This window comes from Saccopteryx bilineata, chromosome 2 (assembly GCF_036850765.1).
Source record: "Saccopteryx bilineata isolate mSacBil1 chromosome 2, mSacBil1_pri_phased_curated, whole genome shotgun sequence".
In the NCBI taxonomy this organism is placed as follows: domain Eukaryota; kingdom Metazoa; phylum Chordata; class Mammalia; order Chiroptera; family Emballonuridae; genus Saccopteryx; species Saccopteryx bilineata.
Window position 1 is genome coordinate 18,607,419 of NC_089491.1, and position 19,201 is coordinate 18,626,619.

The 19,201-nt window shown below is 50.7% G+C and overlaps 1 protein-coding gene across 5 annotated transcripts in view; it reads left to right on the forward strand.

Annotated features, from left to right (window-relative positions):
* ASTN2 (astrotactin 2) overlaps positions 1–19,201 on the forward strand; it is an 886,721-nt gene that overhangs the window by 828,338 nt on the left and 39,182 nt on the right. For all 5 annotated transcript variants that reach the window (XM_066256387.1, XM_066256389.1, XM_066256388.1 and 2 more), the window contains one exon: positions 7,822–7,963. In XM_066256387.1, the coding sequence (XP_066112484.1) occupies positions 7,822–7,963 (142 nt within the window). The remainder of the gene's footprint in view (positions 1–7,821; positions 7,964–19,201) is intronic.

The window sequence follows — 19,201 nt, forward strand, 5'->3', positions numbered from 1 at the left end:
GGCATTTGCTAATCCACCGTTGCTTGTTCTAGAGGACTTACCTCTGTGTGTGTGTGTGTGTGTGTGTGTGTGTATGTGTGTGTGTGTGTGACAGAGAGAGGGAGATAGGGACAGACAGACAGGAGGGGAGAGAGATGAGAAGCATCAATTCTTCATTGCAGCTCCTTAGTTGTTCATTGATTGCTTTCTCATATGTGCCTTGACTGGGGGGGGGGGGGGGCTACAGCAGAGCAAGTAATCCCTTGCTCACGCCAGCGACCTTGGGCTCAAGCTAGTGACCTTTGGGCTCAACCCAGCTACCATGGGGTCATGTCTATGATCCCATATTCAAACCAGTGACCCTGCGCACAAGCTGGTGAGCCCGCACTCAAGCTGGATGAGCCCGCGCTCAAACTGGAAATCTCAGGGTTTCAAACCTAGGTCCTCTGCATCCCAGTCTGACACTCTATCCACTGTGTCACCGCCTGGTCAGGCTAGAAGACCTAGAAGACTTACTTTGATGATAGTCCCTTCGCTCCTGTACCACAGGAGTCCCATCCACTTCGGAAAGAGATCACACAGGGAGCAGCCTGCCTCTCCTAATGGTGTCCTAATGCCGAGTGCTGGTATTAGGGAGATAGGGTTGGATCAAGCTTCAGCCCCAATCAAGTTCAGTTTCACAGAATTCCATAAATATCTGCATGGCCAGCCTTATGCTGGATCACAGTCCCACAGAGGTGACCAAACGCGACTCCCGCCAAAAGCTTGTCCCTGTTTATAGGCCAGTCTGTAGTAGGGAAAACACAAACTTTGTATCTCCGATGTCCTGGTTCCAGCCCTTACGGGGGGGATCTTGTGAGGCAGGTCGTGTAAGCTTCCTTGAACCTAATTCCTCATTTGTAAAATCTTAATTAACCTAATTCACTGGGGTGGATTGAATATTCATCAACAGGGATGGTTTTGAATGTTTAACCGAAGCAGTATAAGTGAAAATGTGAACTACTTTGATGCCATGTAGTAAGACTTAAATAAGCCTTTCCTTTCCTTCTCTCCTTCCTCTCCCTTTTTTCTTCTTTTAACATTTACTTCCTTTGGGGGGGAGGAGGAAGTTCGAGGGAGTTAGGTATCATGCGGTGTATCTAAAAGCCACTGAGTGTGACCACTAATGATTTACAAGACACACCGATGGGACCCGATGGGGGAGAGGTAGCCACGTGTGGGGGCACTGACATTGGTCAGCCGTCCAGGGAACAGGTATGCCGTGTATGTTATTTACTCCTGGCTCGATTTTCTGACGAGTGTCTTCTTCCAGATGAAGAAGCGGTCTCTGAGCGTTTCCTGATTTACCCCTGGATGATATAATTCATATGTGGCAGAGCCTGGCTTCAAAACTGGGTCCCTTCTGGCCCCTACACTCACTCCGTTTGCCCCACCTGGCACAGCCATTATGATGGTGAGGTGAGCATCACGACATGCTGCTTTTCCCAATTAAAACAGCATCATGTTGCCTGACCAGGCAGTGGCGCAGTGGATGGAGCGTTGGACTGGGATGCAGAGGACCCAGGTTCGAGACCCCGAGGTTGCCAGCTTGAGCGCGGGCTCATCTGGTTTGAGCAAAGCTCACCAGCTTGGACCCAAGGTCACTGGCTTGAGCAAGGGTTTACTTGGTCTGCTGAAGGCCCACGGTCAAGGCACATATGAGAGAGCAATCAATGAGCAACTAAGGTGTTGCCATGAAAGGCTGATGATTGATGCTTCTCATCTCTCTCCATTCCTGTCTGTCTGTCCCTATCTATCCCTCTCTCTGACTCTCTCTCTCTCTGTAAAAAAAAATAAAATAAAATTAAAGAAAATAAAACAGCATCATGTTTTGGAAGGAAAGACCCACAACAGCCTACAGGTGTGATGAGCCCCTCTGAGAAGCGTCCCATCACTGACACAGCCTCAGTTTGAATCTCTGCCTTTGCCCCAGTGAAGGGAAGGTGGGCAAACGCAGAGCCCTGCCCCCCCCCCCCCCGCCCCGGCACCCAGCAAGGAGCATCTTCAGGCCAGAGAGAGGCCAGCCCAGGGTAGCGTCCAAGTCCCCTGTGCGTTTCCTGCAAAGAGTGTGGAGTCCCGAAAGGGGACCGCTTCCCCCACCTGAGCTAAGTAACTCACAGCTCTCATCCCTTCCATTTTGAAATTTCTTTGCTGCCTTAGTCTCAACCTGTTTTCAATTTGCTCTCATGGCCAGCTTTGCCTGTGACCTCAATCAGAGGGAAGGGTAAGGGGAGAGGAGAGAGGCAGAGGGAAAGCCGCGGAGGAGGAGGATTGCGGGAGTGATGAAAGGAGCGGGAGAGAGAATTGAGGCAGGGGGCGGGGCCTCCAGCAACGCGGCCCCGCACTTCGCAGTTGGTTCTGAAGCTGCCGCAGAGGCGTGACCCACCCTTTCTGGAGACGGCAATGAGCGCAGCGCTCGAGTCTGAGTGGCTGTAGACATGTGCGGGGGTCTGGCCCGAGCCCACTCGGGTTACAGCCCCAGAAGAGACATAATGGGGAACAGGCACATTCCTGTACAGCGACTCCTAACTCCCTGTTTTCAAGGGAAGAAAAACAGGAGAAGAATGTTAGAGTCTTGGACTGGCATGGGCGAGGAGAAGGCAACAGCCTAGGCCTAGGAAGGTTCTGCCCTATCCGTGTGCCAGGGAGGAGGGGACAGAGGTAGCCTGGGCAGAGTGTCCAAGAGCAAGGGCCATGGGGCTCAGAGGCAAAAGGGCTGGTTATTGTGGACTCTGCCCAGAGTGGCTGCAAAGCCCAAGGGGGGTGCAACATTCCTGAACCTCTGTATTTCTACCAAGGAATGTGGTGGGGTTTTGGGATTCAAACATTTCAAGCAATAACGTTTTTAAGCCAAGCTTTTTATTGTGTGAGTGTTTTCCCCCAACCTAAATAAAACATGGGCCATCAGTATGTGAACCGGCTTATAGTGGAGTCAATCTGGTTGAAGGTCAGTATAGGTACCAAGGGGCGGGACTTAGCCCGCCCCTCCCCCATTTGCCACGCCTTCTTACACCGGGGGCTCTAGATATTCTCATCTGCAACCCACTGTTAGGTGTATCACATATTGGAAACCAGCCGAACTCCTTCTACCTCTCTGGGGCCTTTTATCTTTCTCAGGGATTCCAAGTTTAAGAGGGCAGTAAGGGTGGAGCTACGCACCTAGCACTCTGCCTGGCATAAAGTAAATGCCCAGGAAATAGAGCTCATGATCGTGTTGAATAAGGTTGGTCAGAACCTGGGGAGCCAAGGCTCCCGGGGAAACCCTGGAAGCTCTTCAGTTCTTGGAGATGTTATCTCATGGTTTGGCTGCTATGAATGATCTGATAGGCTATCAGAGTCACGGGACCAAGTTGTGTTCCAGGTCAGCCTTCTAGTTTGTATATGGCTGTGGGCATGCTGCTTGTCTTCTCAGGGCTTCCTTTCTGTCACCTGCAAGAGGAGCAGGTTGAGTTTAAAAGAATGATAATAATCTCTAAAGGTCCTTATCTCTCTCCCTGGTAACCACAAGCCTCCTAACAAAAGCAACAATGATAGTGGAGATACTCTCCGAGCTCTGGCCATAGGCCAGGCAGTGTGCTCATTGGTTTCTGACAGTACACACAAGATCTTATGTGATATTCACAACAACGCTGTAAGTCAGAGACGATGGTTAGACTCGTGTTACATATGAGAAAACAGAACCCGTCCAAGGCAAGCTTAGGTAAGTGGGGCTGGACCAGGATCTAGTCTTAGACAGTGCAAATTCAGAGCCCAGCCTCTTCACCGCGGCACGGCATTACCGCTCGTTCAGTTGTGCCACTGCCAGATGCGGAGTACGTGATGCTGTGGAACCCCAACACATGCGTGAATGGCACTGAAAGGCATTTGTGCATAGGGAAGCCCCAGGCCTTTCTCATCCCCCTCCCACGAAGTGAGGAAGGACAGTGAGGGGTGCCTCAGCCACCTGCCTCCATCTAGGTGGCACTGAAACCTTCTGGAACCGAGTGCCGAGGAAAGCCATATGACAATTTACTTTATGGGTCTGTTCTTGTCTTTAACAACACTTCCTGTGGTCAGATTACAAACTGCAGAAGGTCAGGGACCATTTCTTTTATTGTCTCATTCCTCAAGCCCATGGAGCTAAGAGATGGGCATGAATTCGGTGGCAAACTGAACAGACTGAGAAAGCTCGCTTCCTAACGCGATCGTCTTTAAACTTTCTCTCGGAGGCTGCACAGCATCAAAGAAAAGCCATGGCTTTGGAGTTAGGAGGTGCAAGGTTCGAATCTCAGCTCTGTCCCTCCCTAAATTTGCAAGCATAAACCTCAGCGTTACAGCGGAGACGCTAAAATTTAACTCAGCAGGATCGAATACTGTGAGGATTAAACGGAAAAAAGAAAGGTTGCCACTAAATGTCAGCTTACTCCTTTTAAATTATTTTTCTTTGAAGGTCCTTTTCTTTGGATGGCCCCACGTAGAACTGGGACCTGAAAATTCTCAGAATGCCCTTGACATGACGAGCGATATACTTCACATTATCCAGCCTCTTCAACTTGAACTAAACCTATCGACCTTAGAACTGTGTGCCCATATCTGTGGGGCTTTTGCCCATGGTCTGAATTATTTTGAAATGCATGGAAACGTCTGGAAAGCGATGCCCATCTGAAAGTGAATGTCAGCCCTCTTCGGGGCTTGCAGACAGCTCATTAACACAGGCCACAGCCGCATAGCCGGTTCCCTCACGAGGGGCCAACTTTTTCAGTGACCAGCTGGGAGCAAATTGAAAAGTAGACAGACACAGATCCAAGCTCAGAGAAAACACATGTCAGCAGCCAGACTTGAAATCCTACGAAACCAAGAGAAACAAAGCCTCAGTCCACTCGGTGAACAATCCCGTGGCTCCCGCTCCCCCCACCTTCCCCCGCTGTTTGTTTCGTATTGTTTTTGTTTTTTCCATTTTTCACCCCATGTGTTGCTCTGCTGTGGTACCTGTTGGAAGAGACGCATTGTTGGTTCAGGGCTGTACCACGACAGAAGCTGGCCTAAGGGCTGACCGAAGAAACAGAGACTGCCAAAATCTGTGATGAAGAAAGGGTTTCACTGACCCCTGTATGTTCTAGTGAGACCTCTGGTTCTGGACAGAGAATTTTTTTCCTAGACTCAGCTTTTCTTTCTAGACTCCAAACCCATAAAAGAGTTATTAGTCCCTTGTTACAGACAGGAAAACTGAGACTTTGCAATAAATGGTGGAAGTAGAATCCAGCCCCGATAGGTCCGGCAGTGGCAGCGGAGCTGGCCTGCCGCAGACAGCCCGGTCCAGGCGCTCGCTCCGGCATCTACGTCCTGAGGTGGTGGGCTGCGTGTTGTCTCTCTAAAAACACTACCCATGGGATCTGTTGTTGGGGACCAGAGAGGGACCAACACATTCTGGAACTGTTGTTCACCTGAATCCCAGGCCCATCCAGACCCTTCTGTCAGGCAAGGGTGGCACGGTTCAGTGGTGAGGAGAGAGTGGGCTTCTCTCTGAAAGACCAGCAGGGCGTGATCTGCATGATCTGCCCACCTGGTTCCCTGGGAGAGAAGCCCTAGTGTGGCTTCTCTGGGTCTCCATCTTTCAGACACTGTGCCATCGTGGTTCCATTAAATATACTGCTCACAAAAATTAGGGGATATTTCAAAATGAATATGAAGCGATAAAAAAAAGAAGCATTTGATTATTTTTGTTATTAAACAGGAACATCAGAAAAGCAAACGACAAGTCAAAGAAAGTTGTTCGATTATGCAAATGAGATGCAAAACCAACCTTGATTTCATTGGTGAAAATGCACTGTACATACAGAAGGCTGAAAGTACTGGAGCATCTGCACGCTCCCTGATGCCCTAATTTCTGTGAGCAGTGTAGTTGAGTTGTCCAGAGGCCCCAGTAGAGAAGATAATGTTGCATAGACGTCCTCCTCCTGTTCGTTACTGAGACTGCAAGCCAGGAGAGAGTGCGAGGCCTCTACGTCGGGCAGGAAGGAGAGCGAGGACTCAGCCGCTGGGAGGCCGCGTATTGTTGTGTACTGTGTGGTGTGAAATGCCACACGAGCCTGCTTTCCTCTGAAACCGTCCACAATTTTAGAATTAGAAGGGACCTCAGAGCCCATTTAGTCTGGCTCATTTACTTTCTCTAATTTTAAGTAATTTTTATTGATTATTTTCTTTGTTACAAAAACAATATATGTGTTCATTGTAAATAACTTGAAAAAAAAGAGAGATAAGCAAAAATAAGAAAAAAAAATCACTCGTTATCTCACTTTCCAGACAAAGTCACTATTACACATTTGCTGTATTTTTCCCTTCACTTTCTAAATAGATACACATGTAAAATTTCCCCTCTAAATTAGATTATTCTGAAATAGCGTAGCCTGTTTATAAACTTAACTTGTCATGAATATCTTTTTGTATAACTCATATTATCCCCACAATATTACTTTTAGGGGCTAAAAAATATCCCATTGCACCGTTGAACTGTAATTGATATGGCTGTTTCTATATCATTGAGCATTTAATCTCTAAATTCCTGTTCATTTAAGTAGTGCTGCAGTGCTTATCCTCATAACTTAATCTTTGCGCACATCTACAATTTTTTTTTTTTTGTATTTTTTTTTTTTTTGTATTTTTGAAGTTGGAAACGGGGAGGCAGTCAGACAGACTCCCTCATGCTCCTGACCGGGATCCACCCAGCACGCCCACCAGGGGGCGATGCTCTGCCCATCTGGGGCGTCGCTCTGTTACAACCAGAGCCATTCTAGCGCCTGAGGCAGAGGCCACAGAGCCATCCTCAGCGCCCGGGCCAACTTTGCTCCAATGGAGCTTCAGCTGTGGGAGGGGAAGAAAGAGAGAGAGAGGAAGGAGAGGGGGAGGGATGGAGAAGCAGATGGGCGCTTCTCCTGTGTGCCCTGACTGGGAATCGAACCCGGGACTCCTGCATGCCAGGCCGATGCTCTACGACTGAGCCAACCGGCCAGGGCCTACAATTTTTTATTTTTCACAAATCCTTCTAGTGAGTTGGGCACTTCTGCTTTACGGAGGAGGACGCTACAGCGCAAAGATGAGACTGTAATTGCCCAGAGCTGTATAGCACATTCTTCACAGAGCCACGGCAAGATCTCAGCATCCCAAATGTTTACTCATTCTCTCTGGTGTTCATTGAATCTTCTTCATTACTCCTATTTCTAGTAACCTTCAGCTGCTTTCTAAAATCTGGTGGCTGGTTGACTTAGAAATCATCACGTCCAGGGCATCTGTCCTTCCACTGTCCCTTGTTGTCCCATGCCCTTCCTCACTAATAACTCATTGGCTTCTTCCTTCCTTAGCTGGACCAGGTCTCTGTCCATTACAACACAACACTCCTTAAACCTAGTGCCAGTGCATAAGAGTGACCATGTGACATGAAACCTATCTTATATTCTTAGTCCAACTGCCTCATTATGCAGGAAGAGAAATACAATTCCAAAAAGGGAGGGACTTGCAGAAAGCACTGTTTCCCTGTAGTCTTTTCATGTACTTATATTACACAATAATATACCTCAGGTGTTCCTTGGTACAATATTATAAAGGTAGGTATTAGTATCCCTACTTTACAGTTGAAGTTCAGGCATAAGTTTAAAGAAAGAGTCACAGGGCTATGTACTAACCTGTGTCATTTTCATCTCTTGTGCGTTTTCTTCCCACCGATCCTCCTAATGTAGCAGATATCCAATGGGATTGGACAACAGCAAGGAGGACTGCTCACCAAAGCCCGCCCGAGCCAGGAGCTTATCTTTCTCTGTCTTCCTCCAGGAGAATTCCTGAGTTTTGCCGATGACTTACTCTCTGGCCTGGGCACATCTTGTGTAGCAGCTGGTCGAAGCCATGGAGAGGTCCCTGACATCAGTATCTACTCCGTCATCTTCAAGTGCCTGGAGCCCGACGGTCTCTACAAGTAAGACGTGCTGGGTGCGTGGGGAGCGGGAAGCACACGGGACGGCTTTCAGCCTGGGCGTCCAGGTGTGAGTGCGTAGTCTGTCCAGGCCGGCCAGATGTGGATAGGCCCGCCTGTGTGTGCACCTTGACGTGCTGTGGATTAGAAATGTCCACTGGGAAAGGGTGGCCACTATGAGTCACAGAATCATACACAGCTAGTCCTGAAGGGCCAAGGGAGGCCGGAACCTCACTCATTCCTCCTACCGGTGACGACTCTGTAGCCCAGAGAGGGGAGGCGGCAGGTGAACTAGGAGGACTGTGACGCGTCCCTGCCTTGCCTTCTCTCCTCAGTTCCCTGGGGCCTCCGAAAAACATTAGCACATCTAATGTATATAGGCACACATATAAATACATATATATATAAGTACACATATAGATGTATATGTACACATCTTATGCGTGTATATATACATGTATGTATATATTTATATACATATACATTTTTAGCAGTAGAGCCAGCCAGTGCCTTAGAAACAGTAGCATTATCACTCCTTCAGAGAGGACGTTAGAGTCGTGGCATCCAGATTTCGGAGATGAAAAAGGACGTCATTCTGAGACTCACCTGTTAACCTCAGAGGGAAAAGACACTTATTTCTCTTTTGTTTCCCATCTCAGTGAGTGCTGCCACACCTGGGTGCGGCCAGTGTAAGGTATAGCAGAGTTCTAGAGACCAGTTTTCTTCATTAACCTAATTATGAAACTGTAGACTCCCTCTCTTACCAACCTAGAGGGCTGCAGTTGTCAACAAGGTGAGCTTTATCATCACACTGTTACAATTATTCAGCTCATTCATTTTTTATTCACTTAATGGTTCATGCAGGTATCCATCTACCCAATCAGTCATTCATCCCTTCCTCTATTCCTCCCTCCATCCCTCCCTCCACCCCTGTCTTCCTTCTTCCTTTTATCCATCTATCCATCCATCTCACTCACCTATCTATTCATCCATTTTATAATCAATCATTCATTCACTTATTTCTTCAACAAGTCTTTCATTCTTTTGCATTGTTATTGACTCATCTATTACTCATTTACTTACTCAGCCAGGTGTATTTTGAGGATCTCCAATATCTTGGTACCATGCTAGGAAATGCAGGGATGAAGGGGATTAAGGCAAAGGTTCTAGCCTCAGATGATTTGTAATCTGATTATGGTAATAATGACCACACACTGTGTATTCTAATCCAGCTTTGACAATTTTGGATAACTGACCTTTTGATAAGTTGCGGTACCTCTAAGAACCTCCATAAAACAGAAATAATAAAACCTAGGTTGCAGAGTTGCATGCAAATAAACAGGAAACATCCGAGTAGAGTATCTAAGTATGTGCTCAATAAATGCTAGTCCCCCCAACAATCTGTGAATCTCCCTCCTCTCCAAAACATTCTATCCCCAGTCCCTCTGGAAAATCATGACTGTTCTAAAGACTGGTGCTCTTGTCATACTCAGGCTTATTGGTAACACCCAACACACTCATGTATTAAACTCAGGAATATCACTGTAAGCTGGAAATTGAGCCTTTGGGCTCTGATTCTGCCACTGACTGTCTCATTAGTTTTGGGGCCCAAGTTTAATTTTATGCAGAATGGCAAAAAGTCAATCAGGGACAGTGAGGGCTCAAGGCACAGAATCCCCAAAGTATAATAGGCTGTAAGAGCTCCTCTAAGGGGACGTCAGGGCAGACTTCACAGAAGATGTGGCATTTGGCTTCAGTGATGAGTTGGGATCCAGACCTTGAGTGCAGGACTCTATAGCTTCTTGCTCAGGAAGCATGAACACCAATCCCTTGGGCTTTAGGGTCAACGCATCTATGAAAACCAAGTGTGCGATGAAATGAAGAGCTATAACCTCTTCTGCAACTCTAAAAACTATGATTATACATAGAAGGTAGCATTTTGGAACACTTTCCTGAGGGCCGGCCTCTGGTTCCTCTGCGCCTTAGTAAGGACGTAGACTGGAGGCACACAGACCTGGGTGCCAATCTTGGCCCTTCACTGTAGCTGCTGGGCAACACGGAGTGAGCTTCTCCACCTTCTGAGCCTCCGCTTCCTCCTGTGTGAGAAGGTAGGTCACACCGTGGCTGGCTCACTGGGACCCCAAGAGGATTTGACAAGATAATGCACAGTACCTCTCTACTCGGTGGTGAGCTCCCATTGCTCTTGTTGCCCTTGTGACAATATTTAACTGCAGCTCCCTTCCCCTCCGTTCTCCAGTTGCTGAGAGAGCTCGTATATATTTAGCAGGGAGGGACTGGACCCTGGCAGGTGGTTCCTATGACTGAGACACAAGCCTTGTCTCTGGGTGATAGTACGGGGACTTGGCTTTTGCTGGGATGGAATCCTACAAGCCCGTTACGTGGAAAGCAGTGAAATGTTTTATGGCACCCCCAAAGCAGTTAACACTGAGAGCTGACAAATCACCTGCCATCCTTTAAAAGTGGGGGGATGTGTTCCCTCACCTTTCTTTTTTCTTACTACCTAATATCCCCTACCCTGTTCCTTCCCACCTGCCCAAGGAGGATCCATCCTTTCTTCTTCTGTCCCGGAAATGTGCTTGTCATGAGCTTGTCATCTGTAACTCTGAACAGTTCTCTATTTTATTCTGAACTTGATTGTAGTCATGGCCCTGGGGTCTGGGCCGTCCTGACATGGAACCGGGGTGCTGCTTGGACTGGTCTCTTACCACACTGGTGGCTCTCCTCCCCTGAAGTCTGACCGACTTGGTCTCGAGTTATAAAATAGTTTCAGTGTCGGGTCGTGGAGTTTCTTGCTTTCTGCTTGCCTGTTTCTTCCCAGAATTAGTTTTATTCTCCTTGGGCTAAAAGGGTTGTATGTGGCTGTACAAAGAGCACAGGCTTTGAGGATAAGCTGAGGGGGGACAAGTCCTGATTCTGCCCCCTTCTCACACCCTGCCCTGGGAGAAGTCATTTCCCCCTGTTCTGTGCTGTAGTTTCTTCCTCTGGAAAACGACGGCTGGTGGTCATTCTTATCTCACAGGGTTATAGGGAAGAGCGTTCAGTGAGAAACTCCATGGGCAGGGTCTACCAGGTTGCCTGGCCTATAGGAGGCCTGCGGGATGTTGGTTACTTCCTCCCCTTCCTGCTTCATTCTTCTTAACTCAATTATTGCTCGTCTCTCTTCCAAGGACCAGTCCTGGAGGAGCTGTATGCCCTCTGAGGCAGGTTGGGGTCCCACTGGAAAGAACAACCATCCAGGATCTTTGGGGAAGAAATCGAATGAGAAGAGAACATGGGTCCAGGTCCCCAGTTTTAATTAGGCACAGTTGAGCACCAGACACCTCATCCACTCTGCCGGAGGGCGTGATAGAAGGATTCAGGGAGCGGGAGGTACGGAAGACCAGTCCATCAGGCAGGAAGTCTGGGTTCATATCCCGCTAGCTACCACCACTTCTGCCTCTGGGACCTTGGGCTAAACGTTCTTCTCCTTGTTTTGCGATTTCCGCATCTTCAAAGTGAAGGTGCACGAAGTCGACCCCAGCTTGAGAGTTTGGGGAAGGAATTTTTTTTTTACATTCACCCTCTTCTCCTTCACCTGGGCAACTTCCCTACCTCTCTCCCTTCTGTCGGGCCCTTTCTGCACCTCTGCCGGCCTCTTCCTGCCTGGCATTCCCTCTGTGTGTTTTCTGCACAGCACACTGTCCTTGTCTGCCTGCCCTTCTCCCAGCAGTTCCTTCTTTGCCTCTCTACTCATTACTCTCTTCATTTTCCTTTCTGTGTGTGTCTCAGTTTCTCTGCTCTTTCTCCTTTGAGCCTTGCTCTCTTGTGCTCTCGTGCGCTCTCTTCTCTTCCTCTCTCTGGATCTTGCCTCCCCTCCACCCCCACTCCCTCCCTCCACCCCCACCTAGAAAGGCAGATTGCTTCTGCAGCCCGTCCATCCATGCAATGTTACGTCGTGCCGCAGGGCTGAGACCGACCAGAGGAGTGAAAGTCAAGGCTGGTTTTCTGTCCTGAGCTCACCCTGGTGTAACCAAACAGAAACATCAGCACTTGGGCCCTGTTTAAATTGAATTTCCTTGTTTGTTTCATTTGTTTTGCTTTTGAATCAAAACAAACAAAGAACAGCAGAGGGAGAGGGTCCGGGGAACGTCTGTGGCCAGCTCCCGTGCCCGTGGGCTGTTGGAGTCTGAGCGTTGACCCTGAGCAGGAACCTCTACTCAGAGTAGGTGGACCGGGCTGGGCTGGCTGTCCTTGGTCCCTGCCCTTGCCTGGCCAGAGGCCTAGCCACCCTTAATGTTGCCGCTCCCCGATTTCCTCTTACCCGAGGTAATGAGCCTCTGTCTTGTCTGGGCTCCCTTGCCTTGCTCTGATCATGGATGACTGCCAAAGGGTCTGGAGCAAACACACAGTGGCAGCCAGGCCTGATTCCTGGGGTGGGGGGCTCATTCCCACACATCCAGAGGCTTGCCCCCATTCCACCCTCCCCTCCCTGGCCCCAGCTCTGTGAAAGGAAGGCCCCGGGCACCCGGGTACAGCAACCCCGTGCCAACACCCGTGGCAGGACCAGAGGCTCGAGGCGGGCGCCCCTTTTCCACAGGGGTGGGCGGGACGGGAGGAAGGGAGCCAGCGGGACACCCGCTATGGAGAAGGGACGGCATTGTAGGGAAAGAGCCTGAGGTCCGGCTCGCCCAGCAGTTCCCACATGTGCTCCCTGTGAGACCTGGGGCCAGTTCCTCCCCTTCCTCTGGCCCTTGATGTTCTCATCTGTGAAATGGAAAGGTTAAACTCAGTGATGTCTAAGACGTGCACACTGAGGTCAGGATGCAGACTCACACCCAAGTCTCGAGCCTCTGTCTCTGGTGCTTCCTGGATAATCGTACTGGGTATGGTGGCTAGCTTACTGAGCATTCGCGACAAGCCAGGACACTTGTGAAGGGTGTTGCATGTGCTATCTCATTTAATACTCACATTCACGCTATGGATCTGATGGCATCATCATCATCAGCCCCTCCCGCTTCACAGAGGAGAAAACTAGCACTTAAAGGAGTCAACATTTTGCCCCCAAAGTCACGTGATGAGAAGAGGTAGAGCTGAGATTCATACCCGAGCTGACACTGGCAGCCACCGTCCCCGCCCCTCACCCGACGCGCCGTCTCTGTCCTGTTCGCTCACACGTGCGCAGTGGCAGGCTGCCGGAAGTGCCTGATGAGGGTATGAACGGGAGTGGGAGTGGGAGTGGAAGAGGATCTTCTAACTGCAGGCAGCCCGGTTTGCAATGGAAAAAAATAAATAAAGCTACTGGGGATGAGAAGACCCAGACCGCAGCCTGCAGACGCCTGGGGAAGGTGCTTCACACCTCATCTTCCTCATCTGTAAAATGGAGCTAGTTAGTCTCACCTGCAAAATGGAGAAGATTAATTCTACTTCTGCACGTTGTTGCAGAGATCGAACTGGAGGGTATCTGAGAGAGGGCTTTGCATTCGCCATCAGGCCATGGGCCCGTGAAGGGTGATCCTGACGCTCTGCCAGAGGGCGGCAACCAGGGGCCGTAGAGGCTGAGTCCTCGAGCCTCTACCCGTCTCACCCCACATGCCTATGTGTTCATTAGGCCTCTGAGCTCGGACCGCAGCTCTAACACCTCTGCACTGTGCGGCAGTGGACAGATTCTTTAACCTTCTGAATTCCGGGGGTTTTTTCATCTGTAAGATGGAACCAGAATTGAACCCACTTCGTAGGGTAGTAAAGCTTCACTGACCTGAAGCATGTTAAAAGCAGCAGAGGGTGTCTACCTCATTGTCCGTACTTAACGAATTGTAGGAGGAGGAGAGGTCACCGCTGTCTGGACAATCCAGGATTATACACTTTACCTAGGCATGAGGCCTGGGGCTGCCACCGCCCAATGCCATTGGGTTCACAGCATTTCGCTGGGACGGCAAGTCAAGCCCTGTGTCCACGAACAGGTAAACCCCGAGTGTGTGCGAGGACCCTTGTTCCTCCTGGGAATGTGCTACCGATGCCATTTCTGAGATGCCCAGGGTCCCCAGCTTTCATCTGCAGAACTGTTTCCAGCGGCTCCAGACTGCCATTAGTTCCTGCAAACCAGTCCCAGCTCCTGGCCCCGAGATGCTATCCCACCAGCCCCGGGGGCTTGGAGCCCCGGGGGTGAAGCCTGGCCGTGTTCCTCATCACCCCCAGGACACCCGCTCCACCCGCCCGGGCACAGCCTGGGCAGCACATTGCAGAAGCAGCCAGGCCCACCACCCTGGATGCTATAATTATAGATTAGATGAAATCCCAAAGTTTCCCTTTATTTACATTCCTAACCTACCCTCTTCATTTCCTCTCTTTGTGCCAAGAATCAGCACAGAACTTACTGGAAACAGAATGAAAGTCATCAGGAGCCCTCCAGGACTGGGGTTTAAAAGTCCTTGCCCAGAGGAGGGGAGGCAGAGACCTGAGGATTATACCCCCTCGGGCTGAGCAGCTCTGTGGCCTTGGGGAAGGAGTTTCCACTCTGGAGGCCTCCGGTTCTCCATTTGTAGAAGAGGGATTGAGCGAGACTAATCCCAAAGGAGCATTTCATGATTTCAGAGTCTGAGCATCTCAAGTGATAATGGAGCAAGAGGGTGGATTCAGGCCCCTGGCAATGAGAGAGAGCAGGGTTTGCCTCGGGTGGAAGAGCCTCATTCAGCTCAAGGCTCAAGCCTTCTCCCCTTTTGCAGTTTCAGTGACCTAGTCTGTTAATTGGACCTCCGGAGCCAAGATGTGACGGACCAGCTTCTGGGGGGACTTTCAGCTCCCGGGAGAAAGGAGATGTGCACAGAGGAAGCCTTCCGTGCTGACCAGGGATCCTGGGCTGCAGCCTCTGGACCAATGTGAGCTGAGGCTGAGGCCCAAGGTTGATCCAGGACACAGCAGGGAAGGAAGCCAGGGCGGTCTTGACAGTTCCTGTCCTGCTCTGTGCTGGCTTCCCTTCCCCTGAGAAACGTTCTCAGCCCTTCTCTTCTCCCAGTTCTCCCTCTCTGTCTTTCCTCCTTCCCTTCCTTCTTTCCTTTCCTTTTCCTCCCTTCCTTCCTTCCTTCCTTCCTTCCTTCCTTCCTTCCTTCCTTCCTTCCTCCCTCCCTCCCTCCCTCCCTCCCTCCCTCCCCTCCTCCCATTTTCCCAACATCTCTTCATTTCAGTTTTCCCTTTTGTTCATGTTTGGTGTTGTTTCTGTCTGACTCTTCTCTCCCTTCCTTTTTACTTCTTGTCCTCTGTCTTGGTCATGGATGCTGTCTCTCTCTGTCAGTCTGAATTCTTTCTTTATTTTGTGTCCCCTCCCCTTCTTCCCCCCAAACTCTGGCCTAAGTATAAAGGTCTGGGCCTATTATCTGATTCTGGGGTGAGCAGCCAGTTGAGTGTGGCCAAGGGTGCCGGAGCTCAGCACGGGCCAGGGGCCTTCCATGTCCCCAAACCCTGGTGGAATGTGAATTTCCCCTGGCTGTGTGGCCCCATCCTGTTGGTCAGGGGGTGAGGGCAAGAGGGCGGCCTAGCCACTTAAGACTCAATTCCATCGAGCATCAGGTCATGCTGACCTCTCCAAAGTGCACAGCCGGGGCCCAAGAGAGGGGAAGAGCTGTCCACCAGCCAGAAGCAAACACAGCGGCACGCCCCAAGCCAAGAGAGACTCGTAGAGGAAAAATAACCCTGTTTTTCCGCCGACAGACAGTGAGGCTCCTAAAACCTGCTGGGGACTCTCAGGCAGGCTGTTTCTTTCCTCAGACCGCGTCAGGATTTCATCCAGGAATGGGACGCCGGCCAGGGTTCCGGAGGGACAGGGCACAGACAGCCCGTGTGAACGCGCAGGGCGGAGGGCGGAGGGCGCAGGGCGCAGGGCGGAGGGCGCAAGGCGGAGGGCTCAGAGCCGGGGCCGTGCGGGAAGCCCGGCCTCTAATGCTGGGCAGAGGAGCAGGGCTTCATCCTGCAGGCAATGGGGAGCCAGGGGAGGCTTGTGAAGAGGGGCAGTCCCTATTTCAACCTGTGTTAGGGGGGTGACACATCTAACCTCGGTGTCGAGAGCAGGTGGGGTTGCCTTGAGAGTCGGGGCGCCATCTGGTACAGGTAAAGGGGGAGGGGGCCCTCACACGTTAGGGGATCCAATGCCCGGTGCCCTTCCCATGGGAGTCAGGCATATGCCAGGCTAGAGTGGAATGGTATGGGCTCAGCACAGTTCTGGAAACATCCGGAAACAGCTTTTCCTATTCTTCACAACTGACTTCGGTGCAGCATGCTCAGGAAAAGAACATACTGGCTGGGCATCTACAGTGTGCCTCACCCTGAGCTCGGTGCTTGCGATTTGGGACTAACAAGTAAAAGGAGACAAATGGGGATGAAAGGAGACTGGACTTGGAGTGGTGAACACACAACACAGCACACAGATGGTGTGTTACAGAATTTTATTCACCAGTATCACCCCAATCAATTCAGTTACTAAAGGAGCCAAACAGGGCCCCTGCCCTCATGGTGCTTGCAGTCCTGGTAGGATGGCAAAGGAGACCAGGAGTTATACGCTGCCTTGCTCACGCCCTGGTGGGAAAGTCAGGGGCTGGGGAGATGCCGAGGAAGGGCTACCCACCCAGCCAGGTCTGCCGCACAGCCTTCCTGAGGGGATGCGAGGAGGGGCACACTCGGTTTAATAATGCCCCCTCCAGTTCACGTCCACCTGACACCTCAGAATATGACCTTGTTTGGAAACAGAGTCTTTGCAAATGGAGTGAGTTCAGAATAAAGATGAGATAATACAGGACTAGGTTGGTCCCTACACCCAAGATGGTGATGTGTCATTTTAGTTGTTAAAAAAAAAAATTAAATTTATTTATTTTAGAGAGGCAAGGAGAGAGAAAGAAGGGAAGAGGAGCAGGAAGCATCAACTCCCATATGTGCCTTGACCAGGCAGGCCCAGGGTTTTGAACCAGCGACCTCAGCGTTCCAGGTCGACGCTTTATCCACTGTGTCACCACAGGTCATGTGACCTGTCGTTTTAAGTAGAAGAGAGGACACAGAAAGACACACAGAGAGAAGGCCATGGGAAGGCAGACGGAGTTGGGAGTGATGCTCCCACAAGCCAAAGTCTGCCGAATGCCATCAGAAGCTGGAATAGCCGGGGAAGGATTCTTTCCAAGAGCCTTCTGAGGGTGCGTGGTCTGGCTGACGCTGGATTTTAGACTTCTGGCCCCCAGAACTGTGAGGGGACACATTTCTATTGCTTTAAGCCAGCACAGTTGTGGTAATTTGTTATGGCAGCCCTGGGAAACTAATACAGGGGTGGGAGGGTTTCGGTGGAGGACAGGCTGGGAGAAGCGTAGGAGGTGAGAGACACAGCTGGTTGCTGCAGAGGGTATAGCTGGGGTGCGGAGGGCACGGGAGAGCAGAGCACGGGGCTACGGACACGGGTGAGCACCTCGTCAACCATGGTGGGGCCCCGAGCAGCATGGCCAGAGTTCAAGGCGGGGGTGGTATGAACCAGCTTCGTGGCTGCAAGGAAGAGGCACTTTCCAAGGGGAAGGCTCAGGATCAGAAAGATGTCCAGAGGAGAGGAAGCAGGTCACTGAAGGCTTTAGAAAGAATGTCCCTAAGGAAGATTTGAGGGACCTGGACTGTTTATTCAAGCTATAAGAGGACACAGAGGAGGATGGCCCCCATCTTCAGCTCTCTGTAGAGCCAGGCAGGTGCCAGAAGGCACGTGTGTTCGAGGTGGGGAGGGCACACGTGTGTTCAGGGTGAGACGAAAGGCTGCAAGGGAAGCCAGTTTCTGGTCACTATTAGGGGACATTCCAATGCCAGCTGTTGTTGGGGTGGCAGTCTCACGGGCAGGGACAGCTGCATTGCTGGGGGCAGCGGGTGCTGGGGAGATGGGACAAGCTCTCAGCCGGGCTTGGTAAGGAGGATGTTGGAAGTGCTTGACAGTAGGGAGTGGTGGGGACTGTGGTGGACTAAAAATGGAGCAGAGCTTGTGCACTTCGCTCCAGCTAATCACTAATGTGGGAGACTGTAGACCCAGTGCTGAATAATTTCCCCAGCCAGAAGTTTAGGTGTTTAAGTGAAATCTAACTAGTACTTGCTGGCGGCCCATTTAACATTGGTCACCTAAACCCATTGTCATTCACAATCAGCCTGCAGGTCAGGCATTAAGAATCTCTAATCTAGATCAGCTCCGTCAGTGTCTAGGCGGGTAAACTGAGGCTGAGACCCAAAGGCTTGGAGGTCAAGGCAGAGCCAGGATTAACACACGGTGGTCGTGACACCCAGTGCAGGGCTCTTGCCAGCAGGCCTTGACCCAGACCTTGTACCTTAGGGCCACCTTGGTAGGGGGAAAGAACAGAGACAGCTAGCTCAGCCTGAGGAGGGTTCCCGGAATGGGGTCACACACCACACAGGCTCTGTCCCCAGCTTTGCTGCCTTGGACAAAGAACTTCTTTTTCCCTGAGGTTCATTTTCTTCCCTGTTAGGGTGAACAGATCGGATGGAGAAGTCCCTTTCTTTGCTGCCCTTCTTCTAGGACTTTAGGAAGAGAGGAGTGAATCCAGGCTAGAAGCCAGGTCCCCTGACACGTCCCTGCGTCCACTGTCTTAGCTGTGGGTCCGTCACTGCACGCGGAGGGACTGCGCCCACCCAGCCCTGACCCCCAGCTCCATTTGTGAGGGGAGACTGTTGCTGTTAATGCTTTTGAGGTCATGGCTGGAAAGGTGTTAGCAGACTGCAGAGAGTCACCATTAACAATACGTAGAAACTCCGAGGCAAGACAGAATCCAGATTTCTCACATTTTTTTTCCTGTTCTGTTCTTCTTTCTCCCAAGGACAGACTCCCCCATGTCCCCGCCCCCTTCTGCTTTCACACTTGAATCACAGAATAATAGCGCTTGAGGCCTCAAGCATCACTGACCCGAGCCTTCTCTCTTTATAGGAGAAACGAGAGCTGGGGGGAGGGGGAGGCCAGGCTGAGCCAAGGCTGTTAACCCCACGCTAGCCCACCTACACCTGATCACAGGCGCCCCTGATCTCGGGGCTGTGGGAGCCTCAGAGTCTGGGGATTTTAGTGAGACAGTCCTAGGGTCCCTTCAAATTTCAGATCCTTTCTGGCTGTACAAGATACTTCTTTTCCCTGGGTCTCTGTTTTTACATGTGAAAGGTGGGGGTATTGCTACTTCCTGTAAGAGAGTCTTGTTGTGAAATGAAATGTGGAGTCGTTAACACATGCAGCTC